The sequence below is a fragment of the Vipera berus genome (assembly GCF_964194415.1).
Source record: "Vipera berus genome assembly, chromosome: 8".
Classification (NCBI taxonomy): Eukaryota; Metazoa; Chordata; class Lepidosauria; order Squamata; family Viperidae; genus Vipera; species Vipera berus.
The window spans coordinates 7,100,030-7,127,236 of NC_138211.1; the positions used below are offsets into that span (position 1 = coordinate 7,100,030).

The following is a 27,207-nucleotide window of genomic DNA, read 5'->3' on the forward strand; positions in this document are numbered from 1 at the left end:
ACCCGTCTTGCTGTCAAATATTAGAAAGTAACAATGATTCTAATATCACCTTCATATATTCTTCGTACGTAATTTCATTCATTTTTTTCCTCTTTTCTCCACATGACGTAAAACTAAAATATTCCACAATTTTTTTTCTTCTTCTCATTTCCACCTAGATTTAACCAATTTCAGCAGAACTGTTTCTTTTTAGACTGGGATCGGAGCAATCCACAGCTGGTGTTGCAGTCTTAATTTCAAATGTCCTGCGTGCTTTGGTAATTAAACAGGGGGTGTTTGAGGTCAGCAAATAATTGTGTGGGAGCCATTTCTCCACAGTTTTACAGGAAATCTCCAATTACAGGACACCAACACAGCAGAAGATGGAAAAGGCAGCAGGGACTTTGTACACCCCTACAGAGTCGGAGAAAAACCTAAAGAAATTTTGCACTCACAAACTATCATTTCTCTTCTCATATTAGACACGGCTCGTTTCCCAAGCATGAAATATATTCCTATTCAGACTTTAAGAGAAAGAAATCCAAGCAAGGTAGAAGTTGTAATTGCAATTTTAAAAAAAATTGACTATTAGTACGGATCCCACCACCCACATCATGCAACAAGCAGTGGGCAGTTTTCTTATTGGACATGCTTTCATTTAACCAAGGTTGCACTGTAGAAGCCTGGATGAGGAAAGGTTTAAGCTGTTGGGGGGCAGGGGGGAGGGATTGGCTGAAGTTTGGAAAGTCATATCAGATGCTCGGAGCTGTCAAGCTGTGAGAGCGTGAAAAACATCTACAAGGGCACAGTAGGTAACAGTACCTATCTTCCCTTAGCTGATTTTATTTTCCCCTGCCCAAATATAGAAGCTTACCAGAATGGCCTTAGTCTCAAAATCCGTGCCATTCAGAAAATGTAGTGGATTAATCAAGGTCACAGTCCATCTTTGGCTACGTCTTCTAACAATGACATACGTACAGATGGTGCTGCCAACAAACCATTAATACACATCACCTCATCCAGCTGTTCAGAACATTCCTGCCTGCCAGCCTGCACAGACCAAGGTTCCCAGGAAAGGATCACCAAATATTGTGAATCTCATCCATTTCAACTGGTACCCAGTTTCCCCAGCATGGAAGGTTTTGCCACCTACCAAAATAATTCATAAAAGAGCAGCTGACTTTTCCCTAATTTGGCAGTCAGAAAAATTCAACTTCATGCCTAGATACAATGGCTTGTTTATGCTGGCTGGGGAATTCTGGGAGCTAAAGTCCACGCATCTTCAAGTTCCCAAGGTTGAGAAAAACACGGCCGTAGATGAATGCAATCTAAATGCGAGGTCGGCCAGTGGTTGAGTTCTCCACTTACCCGGATACGCTTTGCTCGCCGCATGTCGTCCGCTGTCATCAGGCTTGGGGTAGCCACCACCGTCTGCTCATGTGGCTGAAGCTGCAGTGAGTGGCTTTCAGGAAGCTGATCCAAGGAGGACGATGTCTCTGGGACCACTGGGGTCTGCTCGGGTTGGTCTAGTCCATTTAGGGTGGCTTGTCCAGCGTCCTCAAACTGCCCCTTACTGGCAAAAGGCAGCAAGTCCTGCAATTAAACCAAGGATATGGTAGATGACCAGACTGAGCCTGAGGTAGGGAGGGGGGTCAAACGTGTCCTCAGTCTCGAGTCCCTTTGTGCCCACAAGAGATCTAAGTCCCGCCCACCTTGAATTCCTTTGACTCTTATCTACTGCCAATTTGCTTTGACCATTAGTAGTTCAGATTCTTGTAGAGAACTTAAGCTTGCAATACATCTTTATGACCATTTGGACCGTCTGGATTTTCTGATTTCCCTGGGTACTTGACAGATACAGCCTTGATATACACCAACATCGTTTGAAGGCCTTTCTTTGCTGCTCTCTATGTGCGGTTTGCTTATCAGAGTTACCAATTTCTTCCGTTCTGCCTCTGATGATGCAATTGCAACTCCCACATTCAATGCTTAAAAGCAAAAATGTGGGTTTGTTCTCTGAAGGAAAAGTGCCAGCGGACAGGGGGAAAGGAGGATCTCTTGGAATAAAGTTAGAAATAGGAGAAGGACCTCTCCCAACCGAAATGTGATTGACAGTCACAATGGTATGAGCTAATAAGGATACTACAATATTCTTGAGCCTGGCAGTCAGAAAATCCAGTTTCATGTTCTGGCCCGCTATCCAGCTTCAAGGTTTACTGCATTCAGATGGTTTGTTCATTGCTGGCCACTAACTAGCCAGATGTCTTATCAGACAGATTGCCTGCTAGTCTGATGCCCTACAATCTAGAAGAGGTGGCTTTTTTTTCCTCCATAAACCACATTTCATTCTTTTCTTTTCTTTTTCTTAAACATTGTAAGACACATCCAATGAGAAAGCCATAGATGACTACATTGGGGAGGAAACCATTATTTTTCTGTTCTTCTTTCTTATTTTGGTAAGGAGAGGTTAGAACATTTTTCCCCCCAAAACTGCAAAATAGGGTGTGCGTTTTTAATGCCACCAAAAATGTAGATGATACAATTGGGGGGGGCGCTCTGGAGGCCTCAGAAATGGCGCCGAAGAGCCGTTCCAACTGCTGAAGACTCTACTTGCAGAAATGCCATTATGTGAAATTTCAAGAGATCCACCCAAACAGCTCAGTTCCTCATTTCCACAAAACTCATTCGCTCACTCCTTACAAGTATACCTTGTGGGAACGGCCAGAATTTGGCCTCCCAAGAATTTGGCCTCTCAGCCTTCAGCTTTCCCAAACCCCTTTACTGGCCTCCACGTGAGTTACAATGAAGAGCATACTCTCCTGGCTCACAGGCTGGCATGCGGGAGGTTTGGGAAACGCTATGATAAAGCTTTCACATATATCTTTTAGTATTTTGTTTTTGTAATGATCTCATAGGCACCTGAGAAGTTCTCACTATGTATCCAATTATCTATGTATCCTATGTTGTATGAGATTGATGGAGTTTTTTTGTAATGTTGGAGGTGAATAAAAGTTCAGCGGGCAGTTGCTCAGGGGTTGTTTTTTTTTGGTGAGACGAGGCTGCCTGGCTGGTTCAGAGCATCTCTATCGACCCGGGTCTGAATTCTTTTCCCTTCATACCTGGCTCTCTTCTGCACACTTCCCCCCGTTTTCATTGGTTACTTCTAAACGCATGAATTTTGGGGGACGGCCTGGTCTCCTTCCTGGACCAAATCTTCGCTTCCCTCGTCCACGACCTCTGCCTCTTGCTCTAGAAAACACAAGAGATTTCCGGCTTAGATGAGAAGACCTTGATGGGCCTTGTCATTCTTTGCGAACATCAACTTAAGAAAAGGAGCAAGGTACTGCAGCCCCCCATTGTTGGACTCCCACTTACCATCATCCCTAGTCAGCACATTTTGGAATGTAGTCTAAACACATCGAGAGACAGATGTAGGCTTCCTGTCCTTTTTAAGCTATAAATAAAACTTAAAAACAATAACCAAGGAGGGACAATATCCTCTGGTGGAAACAGGGAGGATGATATAGGAAGAGTCTGGGTCAACTAGCATCTTGTTCTTTTAATCAGAGTCTTCAACGCATGGATTACTTCTCTCGAGATGCCCATCCGTCTTTGGTGGATGTCCCTCTACCTTCTCTTGGGTTGTCCATCTATCTTTCTTACAGAATCTCACGCACAGATGGGCTCTCATCTCTTTGTAGTGGGGGGGGGAAGGGTGGGGTGAATCTAAAGAGGACTGATGATGCTGAATGCCACCTTGGTCCTCCAATGCCGCAATGCTGCCCTGTCTCCTAAAACAGCACTGAAGGACTCCCTTCTTAAGGAAACAGGTATGCACCTGAGCAAACGACACTGAGCCTTAAATAATTACTTTAACCCTCTTTGTTGGAAAACTTGGCTCCTCCTGTTTCTCTTGGACAGAAATGTCTACGGAACGCTTCAATTGGGTGAATGGTAGACTCCTTAAAATACCTGCTGAAGAAGTCCAGCTTTTCATCATGAGAGTTGAGATGTTGCTGGAGCTGTTCTGAGCTCATGAACCGTCGATTGCACTCATAACATGGCCAGTTTTTCTCTTGTTCTCGAAGAACTGTGTTTTCAAGATAAGCCAATCAACAGTAAATGTGGAGGAAACCCCCAAGCTTTTCACCTTTTGTCAGTTATTCACCCTGCCCTGCCAATTCTATGGTAGAAATTGGAGTGACTGGAGAAATCCACAACTTCAGCTTACAGGCTATCTTTTATCTTCTAATAAAAAGCAGTCTCAGGAGGAGAAATAGGATGATAGGCCAGACAGCAGGCCCGAGAATAAGCATGTACAGATTTACACAATAGTTTTTTTTAATTCCTTTATTCCTCCTTCTAACCACTGAGCTGTCTCAATGTATTGAGCTTTTCCAGAAATGCTGCATTTGAAGTAAGTGATACAAAACTACAGCATTTCTTTTGCAACAAACCAAGCACATAAATGGCATCTGCTATCAAAAGAACAAATATCTTGCAACTCTAAAATTCTATTTAAACTGTAAGATGTTGGATACCTTTCCTCTCTTCTTCCGATACATCATGGATTTTCTGATTGACAAATTCTGCATAGGAGGCAGCATACCACACCTTAAAAAACAGATATAAAATGGAAAGGAAATTCATAGATATTTTTTTTTAAAAAAAGCTAAATAGAATTAACTGAATCCTGCCCATCTTCCACGAATTGTAGACTGGGGAGGCAGTCCAGAGTCACAGAATCAATTTTAAGTAAAACCGTGATTCAGCTCCAGGCTTTCTCAGCTCAACTCTACCATTCCGTTCACTGAGCCAAACTGATCCACAACTTCTAGAATGTTATTATTTTATTCAGGCCCTTTTACGCTTTAACGAAAGAGGGGGAAAAAATAGATCCAAGTATTGCATCTTCATAAGTAAGTGTGAATTTCTGCCCACGTATCAAAAGGCCTTTTATGTAAGTTAATCTGTAAGATTATGATTCATAGAAGGGTTTTTAAAATCGTTATTTCCCATTCGGGGTGACCGAGAGTTGGAATAAATGGCTTGACTGAAAAGTATACAAATTCTCTTTTACTGATTGCCCACAACAATACACAGGTGCACATTTTTCAAGTATCACACCTGTAATGGGAAATGGAGACAGTGCTGTTTTGTTCAGCGTCGCTTTGACAGTGTCGCTGTGACTCTGGGTCTCAGATCCTGCCTTCTCACGTTGAAATTTGCATTTTTCCCTCTGCTCTCAAAAATACGGTAGGACAGAAAAAGCAGCAGACTCTCCAGGGAACAGCAAGAGCCAGATGGTGGCACATGTCTTGTGAATGCCTTCAGGTTTGGTTTTGTGTTTTTTTTTAATGTTAAGCTTACAGCTTTTTCCCCCAACTGTTCTCTCTAAATTCCATTGGATTTGCTTCTAATAAAAGATAAAAATAACTCGGTGATGACTGATTTTTCCTGCTTGCGATACCAGATTATCACCCACACAAGCCAAGCTGTGAACCTCAAAGAGGTACGCTGACTAGAATGAATGATACCTTATTAACTAATTATTCACCCAGAAAAAGATGGGGCAAAAATCCCATATTTGAGGCCAGGTAGGACAAACAGCCAGCCAATAGAACTGAAAGAGGGAATTTTTAAAAAATAAAATAAAATAAAATAAACCAAGCTGCTTCGGTGCACATTTATCTTAAAGCTTTTATCAGGAGCGCGTGATTAAATTAATAACTGCAGTGATCCGTTTAACAACCACTGTACAAAAGAGTCATATAATCAGGCGTGAGTTACTTAACAACTGCTTTGCTTGGTCTAAACGGAAATTCCGGTCCCCATTGTGGTCATTAATTGAGAACTATCTGTACTATAAAGCAGTATTTTTCAAAGTTACCAATTTTGAAAAACACTGCTACAAACGGAAGTTAGAAGGAAGAATGTGAGATGCAGAGAACGGGGTTAGTAATATTTTTACAAACTTTGGGCAGGGGGCTTAGGGGGGAAATACCAACCAGATTTGTGTAAAAGATGTTCTATTAAGATAGTCACCTCATACCTTGAGTTCTTGTTTAGGCTCAACATTTTTAATTGTAGTGTAGTAAATATGGTGACCGTATTGATAGGCTACTAGGTTTTGTTCCAGGTGATTCTGAGCAGGGCGCACAAACATCATCCAGTTGCAAAGAGCTTCACTAGACAACTCAAACCAAAGATCCTCCTGTAAATCCCGGTCTTTCCTGTCACCTTTGTCAAGGGACACCTTTAGCGAAAAGTAAAAAGAGAAACATGCACGTGACCCATAGCAATTTCAGGACTGTGTATTCACTGTATCTAGCATGAACGTTTTTTAAACTGCATTTTGAAAATTAGGAAAGCAATATTAATAGGCCAGATAAGCCGTGAAGCTGATGAATAGCAGCAAATGGGAGAATATGTTTTGGTCTGCCAGTGGATCAACACAATAAACAGCTAAGTCATTACAGACTACTTATATAACAAGCCATGTCTGGGCAAGCCATGTTTACAAATCAAGTACTAGGACAGAAGATATACAAACAATCCCTCGAGACCAGCATGATCTGTGGGAAGGTATGACAGAGACTCTGTTCCTGGTTTCCTCCAGAAGTAAAAGCTTGCATTAAAGGTGGAAAAATACAAAGTCAACCTGAATTCACACTTGGGAGAGAGAGAGGGGGGGGGGGAGAGAGAGAGAGAGACCTTGACTGACGCAGGCTTCTGAGAACAAGTTTTGAACTGCTGAAATCTGAAACCAGCTACTTAACACTCAGCACCATTAACTGATATTTTGCAAAATCTCATGAGGAAGGATAGACCAAGCTTAGTCTGGAAAACAAATGATTACGAGACAATTTAACAGATGTCTTCCTTTGCTCTAGATCAGGGGTCCCCAACCCCCAGACCGTGACCCACTACTGGGCCGTGGCGTGCCAGCAACCGGTCCACACAGACAAGCAAAGCCCCATCCGTGGGATGCAGGCAGCACACAAAACCACGGCCCCTCCAATCCATGGAAAAACCTCTCTCCACAAAACCGGTCCCTGGTGCCCAAAAGGATGGGGACCTCTGGTCTAGACGATGGAATTTGAACTAAGAAGTTCAGATTGCAAGAAGGGAGATGTTAAACACCCATGAAAAAGAACTTCTGGACGGTACGTGCTATTCAACACTGGGACAGAAACAACCTGAACTTAAGATTTTTTTTTTAAGAATTAGAAGAGTAGGAGACTTCTTGCAATAGTAAAGGATGGGACTAGGACTTCCTTCAGCTACTTTTATAACCTGGTTTATCCATTGTATTCAGCCTTGATTTCCTTAATATTTATTTCTTGGATACTAATTGGCTAGATCAGACGAGACACGAAGCCGTAAGTTATAGCTTACAGGCCACAGTGGTCAGTGTAATGTACTACATTATGGCTTTATACACAGTAACATGCAAACGAAGCCTGAGTCCATGAATAATTTTAAATGGATAGAAAGAAAGATAGATGCCCACAGCCTGGTTTTTTTTTGTTGTTGTTGCCTTTGACCATTAGGACTTGTTTCATTAAAATGTGATTCCTGGGCCCAAGGATGCAAAGATGCTTGTGACATTATACGAACATGCGTTGTCTTATATCTGTAACAGCTGTCTCAACATCGGATTATATTTCCATGGCTTATGAGCCCGTGGGATCCCTTTCAGTTGAAAAGCCGTTTCTGGAAAGATACACGAAGGAAAATAGAAGCTAGGCGGTTACCTTTAGATGAATGTAGCAGTCCTTAAGCTCTGACAACCTAACCAGAGGTCCTTCCACAGGGCCAAATTGCGTGCGCTTGGGAATGCGTCGCTTGGAGAACACTCCTCCCAAAAATCGGTCTATGTAAAGCACCAAGGGAAGGCTGGCTCTGGCTCTCGTCAAAACCGGTCGGTTAGGGATGGGATGCAAGGGCCCGTGCTTTGGACAAACCGAAGGGTGTGCGTTATTGCATTCCTCGCACCCTGAAGGACACAGAGGGAAGAGACACGGTGTTAGCCCACAGGTAAGAAAAATAGATTTGAATAACAGAGTTGGAAGGGACCTTGGAGGTCTTCTCTAGTCAAGTAGGAAACCGTCTACCATTTCAGACAAATGGTTGTCCAATCTCTTCTTAAAAGCCTCCAGTGTTGGAGCAGCCACCACTTCTAGAGCTAAGTTGTTGCATGCTGATGAATCGTTCTCACTGTCAGGAAATTCCTCCTTAGTTCTTGGTTGCTTCTCTCCTTGATTAGTTTCCACCCAGTTGCTTCTTGTCCTGCCTTCAGGCGCTTTGAAGAATAGGGTGACCCCTGTTCTTTGTGGCAGCCCCTTTCTAATGAACCTAGAAACTCTGAAACAAATGTTTGGAGGCAATAACTTTCCATTCTTTAACTAGCTACAGGTTCCTTGTTCTAAAGGGCATCCATTATTTTCAAGAGATCCTTGCTCTGGGATATCACCAGTTCTAACTGTGAGACGGGCGGCATATACATTTGATAAATAAATAAATGATCAGTAACTCAGAGAGGGTAAATGGAAATGTGTGGTGTTTTTTTTGCTCTCTGCTTTCCATATACACTTCTTATATGCATGCACATGGCAGTTCTCTTCAATACAGCATAAGGATAAAGGTAATCAAAATGATGTATGAAGGTTACAAGGTTTTGACTTACACAGGTCATTTGGGTCAAAAGGACGAGGTGGATCAGGGTCCCATTCCTCTGTGTCTGTGTCTTCCCCTTCTTCCTCCTCTTCCTCCTCCTCCTCCTCTTCTTCTTCCTCCTCCTCCTCTTCCTCCTCCTCCTCTTCCTCCTCCTCCCCCTCCTCCTCATTTTGCTCTTTTGCTTCCATACCACCCAATGGGTTGTGCAAAGTTTCTAGAGGGCCAGGATCATCCACAGCCTCCATGGGAGGCAATGCTTGGCTGTGAACTGGTATTGACACCTGAAAAACATGGGAGGCGGAGAGGGGGAAAAAAAAAATCAGAAATAGTCAGCGTGGAAAAACAATGCAAGTTGTATTTTCTTCTAAAACCTAACATGGATAACAGAGAAGCAGAAAACAAGAGGGAAAGAAGTGTCAGGAAAAGGAATAGGTGACCCCATCTAGTTTTGGCTCTGATATTCCCATAGCCATCTGTAGCACAAAATGCATCCCTGAACGAATTACTGCTGCAGGAAGATGGACTTTAACAGATTGTCCACTCCTGCTTGCAGCCAGGTCAAGAGCTAACCAAAAAGAGCGCTCTTTTCTCTTCATTTCCATCTGCCTGATCTTCTCAGCAAAACCATCCTGCTCAGCTTGTGCGATTCAGGATAAGCAGCATCCACATTTCAGTGGAAACGGAATCAAAATGGGGAAAAAATGCACATAGTCCAACTGCTAAAGTCAACTGCAGCTAGTCCTCGACTCACAACAGTTTATTTAGTGATCATTCAAAGTTACAACGGCGCCGGAGGGGAAGAAAAAAAAAAGAGGGCCCTTTTCACGCCGATGACCGTTGCAGCATCCCTGTGGACGGGTGATCACAATTTGGGTTGCTTGGCAACTGGCATCCATTTATGACGGCTGCAGCGTCCCCGGGTCACGTGATCATCTTTTGTGCCCTTCGGACAAGCAAAGTCAATGGGAAGGCCAGATTCACTTAACAGCCACGTTACTAACTTAACATTACTCACTTCACAATTGTGGCAAGAAAGGGTGCAAAATGGGCCAAAGCTCGCTTAACAACTGTCTCGCTTAGCAACAGAAATTTTGAGCTGAATAGTGGTCATTAAATCCAGGACTACCAGTACATACAGGTAGCCTCTTTAAAAGAAAGTACATTTACTACGCAGGCTTGACTGATTCGTACCCTATTTAGATTTAGCTTTAGATAACCTTTTTTGTCATTTTTTCCCTGTGGGCACAACGGCGCACATTAAAAATGAAATTTAGTTACTTGCTGTCAAAGTGTACACGTACATAACACACATTTAAAACATACTATAGACAACATATGTATAGACCTACACCCTTACATATTAGGTAACATATAAATATTAATCACTGTCCATCTTGAATACATAACGGAAGAAGGAAGCTTGAGAGTTCACAAGGTTAATACTGTATGGAACAAAGCTGTGACTGAATCCGGATGTTCTGCTTGGGATACCACAGAGCCCCCTCCTCCCAGAGGGTAACAAGGAAAACGGGTCCTGAAGATGTGTTGTGTTGAAGATGTGTTGTGTCCCAGACAATCTTGCGGACCCTGCTCAAGCAACGCTTCTGTGCCACATCCTGGATGCGAGGGAGGGAACTGCCAATGATCTTTTCAGCCATCCTCACCACTCCCTGCCCCGCCTTCCTGTCTGAAGCAGGGATGCTTCCAAACCAGACTGTGATGCTGTATTTATGGATTCAAAGGCCTCTCCTTAGACAGGCTTCTCAACACTGTGGTCCTGAACTAATTCCTGCCTGCCTGCCAGGAGTAGGCAAGTTGGTTCCTCCCCAGTTATTTCACATTGAACATAGCCCATTGTCCAGAATGATAAGACATTGTAGTTCCAAACATCTGCTCTTATTCTAATGTCTGTTTTTGTCTGCGCAGTAAGTGCAGCCAACAAGACTTTTACTACAGAGCACTCAGGACAAATAAATGTCAAAATTCTCCATTACTGGAACGGCCTAATCTCAGCAATGGCTTTAGGCTAATTACCCACAGTGAGAATACATTAAGGAGTTGAGTTTACAAGACCTGCTTGTGTTCAGCCTCATGAAGAGGATTTACTATTGAGAAAGTGTTTAGCACGGCAGTAATAAGATGAGCTGCAAAAAGAATGCGGAAAGCATTAAATCAGAAAGGGGTTTTAGCAACTTGGTGTATCTCATATTTATTTAATCTTAAAAGGAAGCCAGTCAGTTTCTCTGTTCCAACTGTTATTAGTTTGCCATTAAAATGTACCTTGCAACAATCCTGCCTATAATTTTCTCACTCCATATAGCAAAAAAATAAAAAAATACTCAATGCACTTAAAGTAGTTAAGAAACAAGTTAATTAATTTTTTGAACTTTTAACAACAAAAAAGCAACCTCATAATCACTAAAAGCCTAATTGGAAAGAACACTGCACATTTTACATTTTGCAAAAAGTACTTTTAAAAGGTAACGGATCAGGCTGAAGTCAGTATTGTGTGAAACCGTCCAATAAGAGCTTAAAGAACGAGCTTCGGCAAAGTTCTCAGAAAGTATTTTTAGTTTTTGCTAAGTTTGATAAAATGACACCTCGAGGAACTTTTCAAGTTATTCTAGGCGTGCGCTTGAGTCCCATGTACGGCTGGCTGAAGCAACCATAAAAGATCCCCAAATGTTGCTTTCTTAGAACTTCATATTTTGCCAGATGTGTCACCTTGCAAGAATACTAAACAACCCCAGAAGCTTAATTTCCTTTCTGTTTCTATTTGGAGACTTTCAATTGGGGGGGGGGACATTGCTGCAAATCATACAGACTTGCAAAATTGAATAAGGGATAATTTCTTGCCCTTGACAAAATTAGTTTTAGTGGAGAGGCCAACCCAAGACGAAGCTAGCATTACAAATGGCACGTTGCCAATTCCAGCATACTATACACACCACTCTTTCAACCCTCTGGGAAGGTAACCAGGCTGGACAATCCCTGGCAAAGCTTTCACACTGAGAATTCAATCTCAAAGACTAATTACTTGACCTTATTCTAAAGGAAATTACACACTAGTCCATTGCCTTGATGAATAATAATGGGTAGCTCAGATGTGGCAAGGCAAAATGCAAACAATCTATAGCACAGCCAGCAGTAAGACGCCCTGGAAGATGGAGCTTATCACTACTTGGAGAACAAGATATGTAGTCCTCAAGTTACGACTGCAATTGAGCCCAACATTTATGTTGCTAAGTTTTGTTAAGTGGAAATAGATATTTGTTAAGTCAATCTGGCTTCCCCCATTGACTTTGCTTGTCAGAAAGTCGCAAAAAGGGGATCACGTGACTTTGCGACCGTCCTAAATAGGGGTCAATTGCCAAGCATCTGAATTTTGATCATGTGACCACGGGGATGCTACAACAGTTGTAAGTGTGAAAAATGGTCATAAGTCACTTTTTTCAGCACCGTTGTAACTTTGAATGGCCGTTAAACAGTCGTATGTTGAGGACTAGCCGCATCCTGGGCACGTATGGCTGGAAGCTAGGACTATAAGGGACATATTTGCTAGTTCAGACATGCAAGCCCTTCAGGGTCAAGGCTTGTTTCTGGATTCTGGTTTCTTCAGTTTGGTTTCTAACGTGGTTTAAGGCACTGCTCTACAAGGTATTAATGAACAAGATAACAGACAACTAAAAATAGGGAAGGGAGAAGTCATCAGGAAGAAAAGGAGATAATTTATTGATCCGCTTATAAATTCAGCCAGAATTCAGTTGTTAACCAATTTATATGCAAGGCACAACTATCAATGCAATGCTTGCTGCTACAGGCTATCAAGATGCAAGCAAACAAAGTCTTACTACTCTCTTGTTTCATCCTTTTTACCTATGGTGGGAGGATCAAGAGACAAGGGACACAACAGAGATTTTCCATCAGCAGAAATATATCTTGTAACATCTGCAGGGCAACAGCTGCACTCATAATATGGGAACTATTTGAAAACAGACGGAAGATCTTTCTCCGAAAATGTTTGGCTGATCAACAGTGCTGACATCTAGGCTAGGTTTTTGAGAAGAGGGATAAGGAAGTGACAAAAATACATTTAGATGCTTAAGAACAACAGGCAGATTAGTCTGTCCAGCCCACAGATTGGGAGACGATATACTGCAAACCAACAACTATTATTCTTCCTAGTTTTGTATTGGTGGATGGGACCGGTGTTCCCCACATTCCCAGCTTTGGATTAGCAGCCTAGCTACATATTACACTCACCATATGGAAAGCATCCACGTTTTTGAGAACTCAGAAGGCTTCTTCCCAACAGCTGACAGTGGTTGGAAGTTGAAGGTGCCCCATTTGAAGTCATACTAAAAAGGAAAGAGACATTCTAAGTTATCTCAGTCATCTAATTTCCTCCAGCAGTTGGAGCATGGGGACTATTAGATGAATGAGATTAGCAATAACCATGAAAGTCACAAGATCACGAGATCTCTTTCTATCTCAGTATGACTGTGGCAAGGGGGAGACATGCCAAGCCCAAATGATGAAGCCAGTTTTGGTTTAACACAGGGTATGAAACCATCCCTAATAGTTGGTAAACCATAGTTTATAATTTAACGTATGGTTGTGAAATTCTCCAAAAAAAAACACCCCGACAATTTAATGTGATATGTGAACATGGCCTGTGGTCAACACCAACCAGTTTCTTTGTCTGGAACAAGCCTTCGAAAACTGCTATCTTTGATTGAGGACAGCCCAAGGATAAGAACAGCAAATCTTTAAACCATCATATTGTTACTTTGGAGGAGCACGCAAACACGACTAAACATCTTCAAACTACTTACGGTCAAATGCAGAATACTGAAGTGAGAGCCAACTCATTTCATCAGCCACTAACACAGCTGTCAAGTTATTTGTCAACTCTACAATGAACCCCCCCCCCACCTCAAAAGGGTTGAATCTTAACCTGCGTCTCTGTTCCTTTCACAGGAACTGCTTTCTCCTTAGAGGGGTCAGGCCGTCAACTCTACAACGAATCTGGCTGCAACCATCTTTGTCGTTCTAGGTTGCCAGAGAAGAGGGAGGGGGTATGAAGTATTTTTGCTAGTCTAAACATGAATAGATTCCCCCCCCCCGGTGGGGACCAAGGTCATTCCCATACCGTAGTGGAGAAGGAGGGACGTCTTACAAGAAAGCCCGCCATGTAGTTCTATTGGAGAATGTGATTTATGGCTAACTTGAAGGGTGGGACCTATTGCACTAAGTTACTCTGAACCTTTGGGCGGGGGGGGGGGGAATTTTAGATATGGTTTCACCTTTGACCGTACCAACATCAAGTATCCAATAAACATGTTCTTTGAGGAAATCTGGTACCTCGGAGTTCTGATTTATTTGGTTCCATCAGTCGGAACCTTGACATTATTCTCATTAAGAATTCTCCATATAATTGTTTTCCGTGTGGCTTAAAAACTAAAAGCGTCCCATATTTTGCTGTTTTAGTCTTCTGATCTTGAGAGAGACAAGGAATTAAATAAGAAGCTACTGCTTTTCTCCGATATATTCTATTCTTTTCTCTTTTTGCATTATCCAGCCTTTACATCCCACAGCTCTCAATTTCATGCTCCTTCTAGTCAATTTCACACTACTGAGCACCTCAAGCAAAAAAACCACAACAACACTACTTTATACTAGTCACATCAGGAAATAATTGGGTTTATTAGCCTTTATATTATATTCCAAATAAAAAGTGAGATAAGGGTTCAGCCCATATATAAAAAAGCTATCTTTCAAGTGCTGTACAAGAATTAATAAAAATTAGTAATTTGTGTTTATAATTTAAATCAAAGATCATGGTTTCAGAAGGGGAAGCCCGGATTAAGTAATATAAATAAACATAAATATAAATAACCTTTGAACTAAAATTTCAGTAATAAAGGACTTCCACTAAAGGACTTTCCATTGATCTTTTAATGCTATTAGTCAGAGAGATTAAAAGAAATTTTGTTTAATTTTAATTTCCATAACATTTAAGTTTCTTATGACAAGTGAAGTTGATAGGATTGAACCAGCATGATTTATGTCATACATCCTGCACTAATTTCATTTCCATTCTGTAATTAGTATTAGGTGCCTTGAGTGCTCTATAGATTGAAGGGTGGACAATAAATAAATAGATGAAGCAGGCCATGATTAAAACTGATTAATTAGGCTGGCATGCATGAGATACGATGGCTACATTCATACAACTTTAGTAATCTACTATTTGTTTAATCATAATTTTCTCAATCCAGCATAGCACACTGACCCTTAAACAAAGAAAAGTGGCTGGGTAACAAATTAAATGGCCACCTGTAGCTCAGCACATTGTTCAAACCTAGCCAATACTATTGTAGTGATAATCACAAGTGATAAAACTTCTTAGCACTCATGATGTTACCTAGTTGGATAATGAAACGTCTACAAGAAAACCAGCAAGCTCAGAGCATCAAGGACTCCATAGGTCTCCTCCTCCTCTTCCTCCTCCTCCTCCTCCTCCTCCTCCTCTCCCCTGCAAACCCCACTCCCTTCTAGCATTGATGTTACCTAGTCTAGGTAATGAAACATGCAAGAAAACAACCATGCTCGGAGAGCACCAAGGGACCTCATTTCAACCCTGGGCTACAAATATTCTCCTTTGTTGATGAAATCAGATGAAGGCTAACTCATTTCATCCTTGTTTGGGGCAGGCCTTCCTCTTCAATGGCTGCTTATAATCAAGACTGCAAATAGCCAGCACGGCTCTAATATTTTCTACTTTTCTCTTAAATAAGCATGTACCATACTATCCTGATTGTGCTTTGCCTTCATTCCTTTGATATGTCACTTAGGAGTAGCTATACATTTCAATCCATAATCAAAAATGTGGACTCCCCAGCCTGTATGTACTATTTATGACTGTGAAACAATACAGTTGGGAAAGTACTAGCATGGCTTCTGGAACCCTTCCTATCCCATCTACCAATGGTGACCGTAGGAAGAACTGGTACTATCTTCCACGTAACAAGAAAATATTGTGTGTGTGTTTATATCGTATATCCCGTTTCTCCTTTCCCCTCTCTTGCAGCTGTTATAGAACCCCAGAGTGAGCTATATGAATTCCACTTTATAACAATAGCATTTAGCTTTATACAACTTCCCCATAGCACTTTACAGCACCCCACTGGGCAGTTTACCATGTAAACATTGTTTGCATATTGCCCCCAACATTTTACCGACCTCAGAAGGCTGAGTCAAGCTTGAGCCCCTTGAGGATCGATCTCCAGGCTGTGAACAGAGTTCACCTGCAGTACTGCATTCTAACCACTGCACCACCAGGGCTCCTTATGCCATAAGAAGAAATGTTGAGATTTAGAACAAAAGAGTTGCCAAATTTAGGAATTTGCCCTGCCTATCAAACTAAACCTTTTCCAGTATGTTTATCTCAGCTCACTCCAGCAGAGATCTCATTCATTCTCAAATGTACTGTAATTGTTCTTTTGTTGGCTTTTCCTGCCACATCAAATGAGAATAGATGACTTCAGCCTGAGGAAGAACCAGAAATGAGGGGGGGGGGTGCGTATGTGTGTGTGTGTGTATTTATTAGCAAGATTTGTCTCCAAGAAACTCAAAGGATGCATTTATAAATCAAGGAAATGGTTAAGCCTTACCTGCTGCGTATCAGCATCTTGCTGAACGTAGGTGACTTGGGATGGGTCTGTAAAAAGAGTCTTAAAAAATAAGTTAAGAAGGATTAAAATAATTTCAATATTCTTTGGATATTGGAAGTTTATATAAAAAAAGAAGTACTGTTGCTAAGGAACTGACACTGGATGAATGCCTCTTTCAATTTTTTGATAACGCCATATACCTTTGCCACTGTGGTGAACTCTCAATATTCTATACATTCATATGAAAATACATTTTGTTTCAGCTTCTAAACATCAACTGAGTTTGCCAAAGTGTTAGAGAACGTTAGACAGCAGCTTTTATCTAGAAAGCACTAATGTATCTTTCAAAGCATAGCTATAAATATTTGAAATTTAAGACTGAAGGCAATCGCATCACAAGTTGCATGGCGATTGAGCCCAGGCGTATAAAATGACGTCATTCAAAAATGAATTTTGTTTAAAAAAATAAGCTGATCCATGCAGTCTGATGTTTTATGAATAGCACATAATGCGTTTAATTTTTTTAAAAAGGTAAAAGTTGCTAGATTTGTACAGTCTTTTCAAACAAGGACATTCCCTAAACACTTATTAAGATAGGTTTCTCTGAAAGACAGTTTGTCAACCATCCCATTATTGTACAGTACAAATGCACTGGTGTATTCTACAGCCGGGGTCTCCAAACGTGGCAACTGTAAGACTTGTGGACTTCCAACTCCCAGAATTCCCCAGCCAGCCATGTGGACTTCAACTCTAATTCTGAGAGTTGAAGTCCACAAAAGTCTTAAGGTTGCCACGTTTGGAGATCCCTGTCCTACAGTAATGGGTTTCCCAGTTCATAAGAGCCAACTAAAAAGCCTAACAAGGCTGTCTTATGTCCTATGTAAATAGGGTAAGGGCCTAGTTTAGTGGTAGAACAGCCACTTTGAATGAAAAACATTCAAGGCCTGGCCTCACCTAGAAAGAATTTGCAGCAGAAATCCTGGAAAGCACAATGCAGACACCAGCTGCATTCAGAAAACGCTGACTTGCCAGACTCATCTGAACTCGTTTCAATCCAGAACGTTGGTTAAATAAATAATTCAATGGGCTGTTGGGTTAATTCCATAAGCAATGATTAAACCTGGATGTTGAATTTGAATCAGTATTAAGTCATCCAATCCTACTACTCGTTTGATGATAGCTAGTTTTCTCTTTTTCTCTCGATAAATCTGAATCATTAACCATATTACCCTTATCATGCATAGCACACAAAACTTGCCTAGAGGATGCACAGCAATCCAAGATAAAAGGACATTTAAAGCCACAATTTTAAATCATTAGATTTAAAAAATTTCCAAATGTAAGCTAACACACTGTTAGGAGCAACTATGCTTTGGTGAACTCATTACTGGCAGTTCTTCCAACTTGATGCACCACTAATGACTCAGGAAACAGTATGTTAAGCACCTTCCCTTTGTCTGCCAATGCCATGATGGCTGAAATTAATTTTTCCTGCAGTTTCACAAAAGCAAAATGGACAAGCTGCCTATTCAAAAGCTACCGGCTGTTTTTATTTACAACATCTTTGCCGTTATTTGGAGTGAAGAGGAAGGATTATGCATAGCTAAGAGCTCTTAGGATCCAGAAAGCTGTGTAGGTAGCTGGCCCTCGTCCTAAATGACATTATAACTCTCAGCAGTCATGAATAAGCAGAACACTGGTGGGGAATGGGGAAAAAAATCACTTGCCTGAGTGGCTTCCACAGGATGGATGTAAACTAATGTGTGCTCTGAAGTATCTACAGAAGTGTAAGATGTGCCATCAGCTGTGTAGACCACTTGCTGGGAAGGACGATCTTGGTCATCACTGTACACAATCTGTGCCACTGTTCCATTTTCAGGGACAAAGTGCACCTGGAAGAGTATGGGAAGGAAGAAAATGTTTGTAAGAAGAGGTAGAGATGATAGATAGATAAATGATAGGTAGATAAATGATAGATAGATAAATGATAGAGATAGATAGATAGATAGATAGATAGATAGATAGATAGATAGATAGATAGATAGATAGATAGATAGATACGGTGGGTGGGTGGGTAGGTAGAGAGAGAGAAGGTAGGTAGATTAGATAGATAGATAGATAGATAGATAGATAGATAGATAGATAGATAGATAGATAGATAGATAGATAGATAGATAGATAGATAGATAGATAGATAGATAGATGGATGGATGGATGGATGGATGGATGGATGGATGGATGGATGGATGGATGGATGGATGGGCAGGCAGGCAGGCAGGCAGGCAGGCAGGCAGACACCGAGAGAAGAGGCAGTTTTGTCCGTTAGTTAAAGATGCTGGCCTAGACTGTGAGTTCTAGTCCCAACTCAGGCATGAAAGCCGGCTCAGTGATTTTGGGCCTATCACCAGGAGACGGTGAATTCTAGTCCTGCCTTAGGCACGAAAGCCAGCTGGGTGACTTTGGGCCTATCACTGGGAGATGGTGAGTTCTAGTCCTGTTTTAGGCATGAAAACTGGCTGGGTAACTTTGGGCCAATCGCCAGGAGACGGGGAGTTCTAGTCCCACCTTAGACATGAAATCTGCCTGGGTGATTTTGAGCCAGTCACACTCTCTCAGCCCAACTCACCTCACGTGGCTGTTGTGGGGGAAAAATATGAGGAAAAAGTAATAATATATATGCTTGCTGCCTTGTGTTACTTATAAAGTAATAAAGGCAGGATGAAATTTTAATAAATAAATAATATGTAAAAGTGTACCGGACACAGCTATCCAAGTCGAACAGATAAATAGGGCAAACATAATCCAATGCCTTTGAATGGGAAAGTCCAACCAACAGAGTTCCTTTTTTACGAAACCGGGAAAATATAAGGTCCAGTCCAAAACTCTCAGCTGTTTCTGACATTTTTTAGCTAAGCTGAAAAATCGCCACGATTCAAATACGGTAATCAAAGCCCTTTCTTAGGGAAAACTGCATATTAGGAAATTTCACAGCATCAAGTGAAGCTTTGAATCAATTGTTGAACTTCAAAAAAAAAACTGAGATGCACATCCAATGAAAATCCATCTCCCACCTTCCTCAAAAAAAAAATCAATTCAAAATATGTGTTAAACTAGTTCAGAAAAACCCAATTCATAGACAGACTCATAAAGTTTAATAAGGAAAGAATTCTATAATCACTTTTGGTTACCTGAGTAGCGTCCTGGTCCTGCTCAACTGATTCAGACCACACTTGAGCAGTTTCCGCTTTCAAATCCATGTCATCTTGGCTATGGGTCTCCATCCTGGGGTAGTTAATCATGCAACTAAGCTTGTCTGGAGAGATTCATAGGTATGTTGTACCTTAAATCAATGCACTATAATCTGTAACAGAGCAATGACAGAAAATTGTCGAAGTACAGCACATCTAGCATTCAGCATAAAGCTGTGATGCTTTCCTATTACTTCGGGAAAGGGCGGTATATAAATCTAATAAAATCTAAAAAATCTAAACCATGTATGTATAAGGAAGAATCTCTGCAGGATCCAATCTGAGTCAGTCCACCAGGACCAGAGGTTTAGCCTTCCAAGCTTTTGGACTTGTGCCCAGGGAGTGTTATATAGAGAAGTTCCCCGAGATGGGCTCCAGCACAAGTCCGAAAGCTCGGAAGACAAAATCTTTGGTCCTGGTGACTGACTCAGATTGGGTCCTGCAACATTATCCTGGACCCAAAGTTGCTTTTTCACGAGGCAACTGGACTTGTTTTTCTTTGAAGACGTTTTGCTTCTCATCCGTGAAGCGGAAGAAGCTTCTTGGATGAGAAGTGAAAAAGCCTTCAAAGAAAAGCAAGAAAGCCCAGATGCCTCGTTAAAAAGCACCTTTGGGATAACTATGACCTGGGTGACTGAGAATCTCCATAGACATTAACCCGGGACACGTATATTCACCTTCATTTGTGGAAGAAACTCTGTCACACGCAAAGACACAAGTAAGAATCAAGCTCCTTGATTAATACAGGAGAGGTTAACCCTTTTTTTAAATAGATACTATTAAGCTGAACAGGAGACCATAACTGGGCTCATTCCTTCTGCTGGAAAGTTATTTTGCTAACTTTGCTAAGATCTGAAATCTAAATCAACATTGACCGGATTCAAATATCATGCTAAGGAATAATGCCTGCTTGGTACTGTAATGGCTTACAATATTACTTTGTGAGCATGTGGCTATAACAAATTGAACCCATACTATAGACAAGTGTAAAATCGCTTTGTGTAAATATTTGTACCTTATAGGTGGTCAGAATAGAGGTGGAAGGGACTTTGGAGGTCTTCTAGTCCAACCCCCTGCTCAAGCAAGAGACGCTATACCATTTCAGACATGTGGCTGTCCAGTCCCTTCTAAAAATCCTCCAGCACCCACAACTTCTGGAGGCAGGTTGTTCCACTGGTTAACTGTTCTCACTCTGAGGACATTTCTCATTTTCAGGATGGTTCTCTCCTTGATTAGTTTCCACCCATTGTTTCTTGTCTTGCCTTTGGTGCTCTGGAAAATAAATTGACCCACTCTTCTTTGGGGCAGCCCCTCAAATATTGGATCACTGCTATCGTGTCCCGTCCCCACCCATCCCCGAGTCCTTCTTTTCTCTAGACTGGCCATTCCCAAATCCTATCACCGTTTTTCATATGTTTTAGTCTTCTCCAGGCCTTTAGTCTTCTTAGTGGCTCTTCTCTGCACTTTTTCCAAAGTCTCAACATCTTTTTTAAAATACGGTGACTAAACCTGAATGCAGTAATCCAGGTGTGGCCCTGCTAAGGTTTCACACAGCGGTACTAATACTTCATATGATTTTGATTCTATGGCTCTGTTTGTACAATCGATGACCAGGGAAGGACATTAGAGGTTTTTGTGAGAAAGGGCCAAAACGCAAGAGGAAATGATATCAGAGATATTGCAAATGTTTTCCAAAGCTGTTTTCATTATGTCACTTGGTTCTCCCCCCCCCCCCCAAACAGCAGCCAAATCAGTGCAGATTTGGAGAGGAAAACGTCAATGGGGATCAGGACAGATCAGCAATAAAACTGTTTCCTAAGATGCGGAAGCATCAGCATTTCATTAAAATGCTGCACTTGCTGTGGTTTCTGAAAATTTCAGAATATTGCTGCTCCCTCTCGAGTGGGCAGAAACAGGAACAGTGTCTTTTCAAGGCCATTAAGTACTTCTTTTCCCTCGCATAAATCCTAGAGTGTGCAGTCCTTTGACAGCTACCATCAGCAGAGGGCAAAATACCTGCAGCAGTGTGCTAGTGTCAGCTGGTGTTATGTCAGAAAAAGCGCATGCAAGCGGCAATGCCAGCAGGATGGGAAGCCATTAGTCAATTCTCTGGATCTCTCCAGGATGCTCAGGACTAGCTGGAGGTAGCCGTGTGGCTGTGAGGGGAACAAGACAGCTTGAAAATATACTATGCCGTTAAGAATGGCTCAAAAGGCCAACGGGCTGGAGGATAGGAATGCTTCACATCCACGCTGTGGAGAGGACAGCAACGCGCACCTGACAGAAGGCAATATAAACCCTCCTCCACAGCAGAGAAAACACACTTTCTTCCTTTGTGTGGAGAAGCATCTGTTTGGAGGAGATGGATAGATTATATTCAGAACAAATATGGGACTAAAAAGTTCCATTTAGCTTATGAGTAGATTTTAGTGGGATATTGTTATTGGTACTTTGTAGGTAGTTATGTTAAAGGGGAGTTAAAGCACATTATGAATTTGGTTAATTGTATATTATGCATAATTTTTATTTAGAATATGATTATTATAACTATAATCCTGTATTTAGCTCTGGGAAGTGGGGGGAGGGAAGTGGGCGGGTTTGGGGTGGGGGGGATTTGGGGATATATTGTAAAATCTTGTTTTTGTAAAACTCTTTAATAAAAAAAAGAGAAGCATCTGTTCCAGATTCAATGCCGGGATGCCCTTGAAGCTACATCCAGCATGGTTTAGAGCAGAGGTCCCCAACCTTTTGGCTACCAGGGACCGGTTCCGTGGAGAAAGGTTTTTCCACGGACCGGAGAGTGCGTGGTTTTGTGTGCTGCCTGCATCCCACGGATAGAGCTTTCCTTGTTTGTGCGGCCCAGTTGCTGGCATGCTGCAGCCCAGTACCGGTCCATGGACCGGAGGTCAGGGACCCCTGGTTTAGAGGAATCCTTCTTACAAGGAATTTGAGCTGGTGTTTGGACCTTACAATATGATGTTAAATTGAAGGGTGGTAGACCCAAACCAGTGACGGTGAACTTGGGACACGTGTCAAAGGTGAAACACCATGTTTTGGATGCCACGCCGACGTATCTTTGTGCCCAGTCCTTGCTTTTATGACCTTCACAGGTCTCTAAAGCGAAGGGAAAGCTGAAGTAAGATCATAAATACAGTTGACGTTTCACCTAGCAAGCGCATTGCTTAACGACCAAGCCGCTGGTGCCAATTAGGGTTGCTAAACAAGGATCACCTCTATAGGAAATCGGGGATAGAGTAACACATTTGGGATAGAATAAGGCAACAGAAGATTGATCAGTTTTGCAAAAAAAAACTACTACGATCTGAAAATCTCCATTTGCCTCATTAAGTGGAACCGTTTCTTTTTCTTAGTAAGTTTTCCGTATTCAAAACACCCAGCTGTGGATCCATTTATGATTAGTAACCACATCCCAAGATAGTTGGGCATTAGTTGAAACCCAGGGTGCCAAAGAGCAGGGACAAAGCTTACAGCCCTTTATAACAAATTCAGGAGTGACTCTTTGTTATTCTGTTGTGCTGAGGCTAGAATATTTTCTCTCACTGGGAGCCAGGTACAACAACGGCATATTTTATCGTAGGCTGATCTCATAGGTGGAATTATATTGTGGGTTATCGTTTGGCCTTTCAGGTGAAAAGGGGTTCACTGGGTTTAGAGGCAGCTCAAGAAACGCTTGCAAAAGGTACATCCCATGTTTTATTTCATTACTGGGTTATGTAGGGGAGAGCCTTTGGCAAGAGAATGTCTCATAGCAGCAGAAGAGCTGAAATCTCTATTGTATACAGCAGGGGTCTTCAAACTTGGCAACTTGTGGACTTCAACTCCCGTTGCCTGTAGAAATGCGTACAATCTGTGAACAGCGGACATGAACCTCGTTTGTGTGTGTGTGTGTGTGTGTGTGTGTGTGTGTGTGTTTTAAATATGCTGCTATGCAAAATGCTTGGGTTATTCTCAGACTAAATTCCTGTCCTTGTGGTAGGTTCCTGCAAATCCTGGTATTTGTAATCAGCAGACAGCCTTGGAGGAATAAAATGAGGTAAGGAAAAAAGGAGATGTGCTAAAATGTCACAGCGTTTGGCTCCAATATTGTTGCAGAATTGTTCGAAACGCAGGCACAGAGAGCAATGACTGGATCAGCCTGGAAACATTAGGAAATGCATGATGAGGCAGCTCCCTCCCAGAGGCTTTTTATTTTAAATTTAGCTGTTACATTCAGCATCTCACGAGATGCTTCTGATCATGATGGAAGTGGCTTTTATTTTTTTAGTTTGGTACTCTACTGAAATTGTGCAAAATCATTTGAGGAGGGCAGTTCCAAAATATTTGAATGGATCTATTTAACGCTAGATGTAAAAAATATGAAATCCTCAATTGCAGCTTGGTTTCTATGGGGGCGCATGACTATCCTTAATGTTTGTTTGGCAGTCATACAAGTATGGGATACTGAACAGATCTGCCCAAATAGCACAATGAGGACAGGCAACAATGGATAATAAGAGTTATGGGGTGGATGAGTTTGCACAGAAGACAAAAGCTGATTTCCACAACTGGTTGTTCAGCTGGAATTTTGAAAGCTTTGCAAAGATGTTTTGTGATAAATTTCTCATTATGACTTGGCCTGATTAAAGTTGAAGTCCAACTTGCCAAGGCTGGGGACCTCTGCCCTAGCTAGGTTACGTTTTGAAACGACCAACTTCAAAACTAAGGCTGCTTCCTCTTCAGAGATTAAAGTTAACATCCAGGCTGCTGCAACAAAAATACAGCGCAGACAGTCCTCGACTGACATCAGATCACTTAGTGGCTGTTCGAAATTACGACGGCACTGGAAAAAGCGACTCATGACCATTTTTCATACTTGTGACTGTTGCAGCATCCCCGGGGTCACGTGATTTACATTCGGACGCTTGACCACTGGTTCCTATTTATGACGGTGGCAGCATCGGGGGGGGGGGGAGCGTCACCTGATCCCCTTTTGCGACCTTCTGACAAGCAAGGTCAATGGGGGAACCAGAGTCACTTAAGAACCGTGTGACTAATTTAACAATTGCAGCGATTCACTTAACAAGTGTGTCAAGAGAAGTTATAAAATGGGGCAAAACTCACTTCACCGAGTTCTCACTTAGCAACATAAATTCTGGGCTCTGTTGTGGCTGTTGAGGACTACTTGTAATCAAACATAGTCACTGTTCTGAGGTCCCATCAAAACGGACCATGGAAAAAGCCCAGTATTTTATTTTCACCAGCGCTAAAGCAACTGCCGATTACAAAACAAGGTACTCAGCAATTCGAAACACACTCAAGACACACACAAACCACTCTCTTCTAATCCAGTAAAGTGATACATGATTAGGTTATGTTCTCTTCAATTGCACTACTTACTATGTCCGTAAACCCTTAATTAGTTTCAGGCAAAGCTCATGATTGTGAAGGGCTCTAACGTTGCTCAGGTTATTAAATTTCTAGAACTGGCAATAATGAAGAAAAAAAATTATCTCAAATGCTTTCAATTATTCCGGAATTACCGTGTTGGCTAACTATCTTATTTGCACAATTTTTGCCAAAGGGGGGGGGAAGGTATTATTAGACAGATTTTAAATCTGCTCTTTGCACAGCTACACGTTTGTTCCATTCATGTAAGACAGGGGTGTCAAACTGGCAATGGCACGTGACGTGTCGCGACGCATCGCAACTTTTTTGCCATTGCCGGCAATGGGGTGGGTACGGTTTCGCAATGATGCATCCAGCCCGCGGGCCAGCAGTTTGACACCCCTGATGTAAGAGGTGACTCTACCTGTCCCAGAGTTTCTGTTACCTTGGAACAAAATGCTGGTTTGATTAGCTCACAGTAGAGATAGTTGATTCATCTCATCCCACATAAATGGTGGGTGGTTTGAGCAAATGGCTTTTGTCGCTTCCATCTGTGGCAAATGCATTATTTGATAAATGAATTTACTATGATCAGTACGATTTTGGATTAGGCTATTTTGAGGGTTTTTTTCCTCCTAAGTTTTGAGGTTGTCTTAAGTTAGGCTAGGGACGCGGTGGCTCAGTGTCCTAACCCACTGAGCTTGTCGATCAGAAGGACGGCAGTTTGGCGGGTCGAATCCTGAGTGCCGCGTAGCAGTGAGAGCCTGTTACTCATCCCAGCTTCTGCCAACCTAGCAGTTCGAAAGCACATAAAAATGCAAGTAGAAAAATAGGGACCACTCCGGTGGGAAGGTAACAGCGTTCCGTGCGCCTTTGGCATCTAGTCATGCCAGCCACATGACCACGGAGACGTCCTCGGACAAGCACTGGCTCTTCGGCTTTGAAACGGAGACTAGCACACCTGTGTGGGGGAACTTTTACCTAAGTTAGGCTACAGTGGTTCTACTCTTTCCTGATTTGGTAATTTCCATCAATGGCGTTAAGAGTAGAGCAAGGGATGCTCATTTGCCATGTGCCCCAAGGCATAATCCCCTTCCTCTTCCTGTTCAACTGTGGCATAAAAGGACACTTACAACCATAATAGAGCCTGCCCATCAACTCTGAATCGTGACCGTTGTAAAAATTTTCTTTTTTTGAGGCAGTCATTAAGCAGACCCGCTATGGAGGCGGTGCCCCCCCACTAAGAGGGCAGGGGCTTTTACACAAGTTGCTGTTGTGGGGGCCTTATGTCACACAAAAGCCTTTCCTTCAGCTCAGATCAGCCCTCTGCCCAGCTTTCTACGACCTTTCAGAAGCTAATAATTTTTCCGGAGCATTTAGGAGATAGAGGACTATCAACGGTATCGCTGCAGCACATTATTATTATTGCATCGCCGTCTTTTGTTTTGGTAGGTTTTAATCATTGCACATTCTAACAATCTAGGCAAATTTCGGCAATATGTAAATACATAAGTAAACAGCTATATAGTACTTTCCTCTTGGGCATGGACGGCAGTATTTGTCCCATTCACCAAGAAACTGTCAGATTATGGAATGGATTTTTAAAAAAATGTAAGTTCCCTTAATATTTATAGCACTATAGCGAAAAGGCAAGATATGCAATATTTTCAAACTGAAAAAAATAGGTTAGGACATGGAAGCATTTGCTGATCAAGCGGTAAAGTTAATCCATATGTTAAAAAAAATGCAAGGAGCTTTTTTTTCCCTAGTCGCAATCTAAATATTGATTTCTGATAAAGCAGGGCCAGAAAGCTCCAGTCAGGTGGCTCAAGAGCAAATACCCACAACTCCCAATGTCAAGCTTAAAACCCCTTTTTTCTCAGAAGAGGCTTGAAAGAAGCCTCTTTAAAAATGACTTAGCGCAGCCTTCGAAAGCTGGGTCCCCTTGACATTGGGGGAAGATTTCCAACACCATCCAGTTTGGCCATTGGGATTCATGAGGGTGGAAAGCCCCAAGCGGGGCTATTTCCCAGTGCCTTTTCAGATACGTAGCTAACCTTGGTTGTCATTTTTTTACTGGGGGCACATTGGCCCACATTAAAAAGGAAATTCTGTCGCTGGCTCTCAGAAGTGCAACACATACCTGACACACACATAGACAAGTTACGCACATGCATATGTACCTTACACCCTTACATATAGGTAAAGGTAAAGGTTCCCCCGCACACGCGTGCTAGTCG

General features: G+C 42.0%; 1 protein-coding gene across 2 annotated transcripts in view; it reads right to left on the bottom strand.

The window, feature by feature from the left end:
* Window positions 1-27,207, bottom strand: part of PRDM10 (PR/SET domain 10) — a 46,528-nt gene that overhangs the window by 17,573 nt on the left and 1,748 nt on the right. The window contains exons 2-12 of one of the 2 annotated variants that reach the window (XM_081333653.1): window positions 20,598-20,854; window positions 19,523-19,695; window positions 18,062-18,226; window positions 16,335-16,394; window positions 8,669-8,939; window positions 7,737-7,978; window positions 6,032-6,235; window positions 4,521-4,593; window positions 3,952-4,069; window positions 3,099-3,228; window positions 1,348-1,572 (exon numbers count right to left, since the gene is read on the bottom strand). In XM_081333653.1, coding sequence (XP_081189779.1) covers window positions 1,348-1,572; window positions 3,099-3,228; window positions 3,952-4,069; window positions 4,521-4,593; window positions 6,032-6,235; window positions 7,737-7,978; window positions 8,669-8,939; window positions 16,335-16,394; window positions 18,062-18,226; window positions 19,523-19,633 — 1,599 coding nt within the window. In that variant the 5' untranslated portion in view covers window positions 19,634-19,695; window positions 20,598-20,854. The remainder of the gene's footprint in view (window positions 1-1,347; window positions 1,573-3,098; window positions 3,229-3,951; window positions 4,070-4,520; window positions 4,594-6,031; window positions 6,236-7,736; window positions 7,979-8,668; window positions 8,940-16,334; window positions 16,395-18,061; window positions 18,227-19,522; window positions 19,696-20,597; window positions 20,855-27,207) is intronic. The other variant, XM_081333654.1, reaches the window with a different exon arrangement.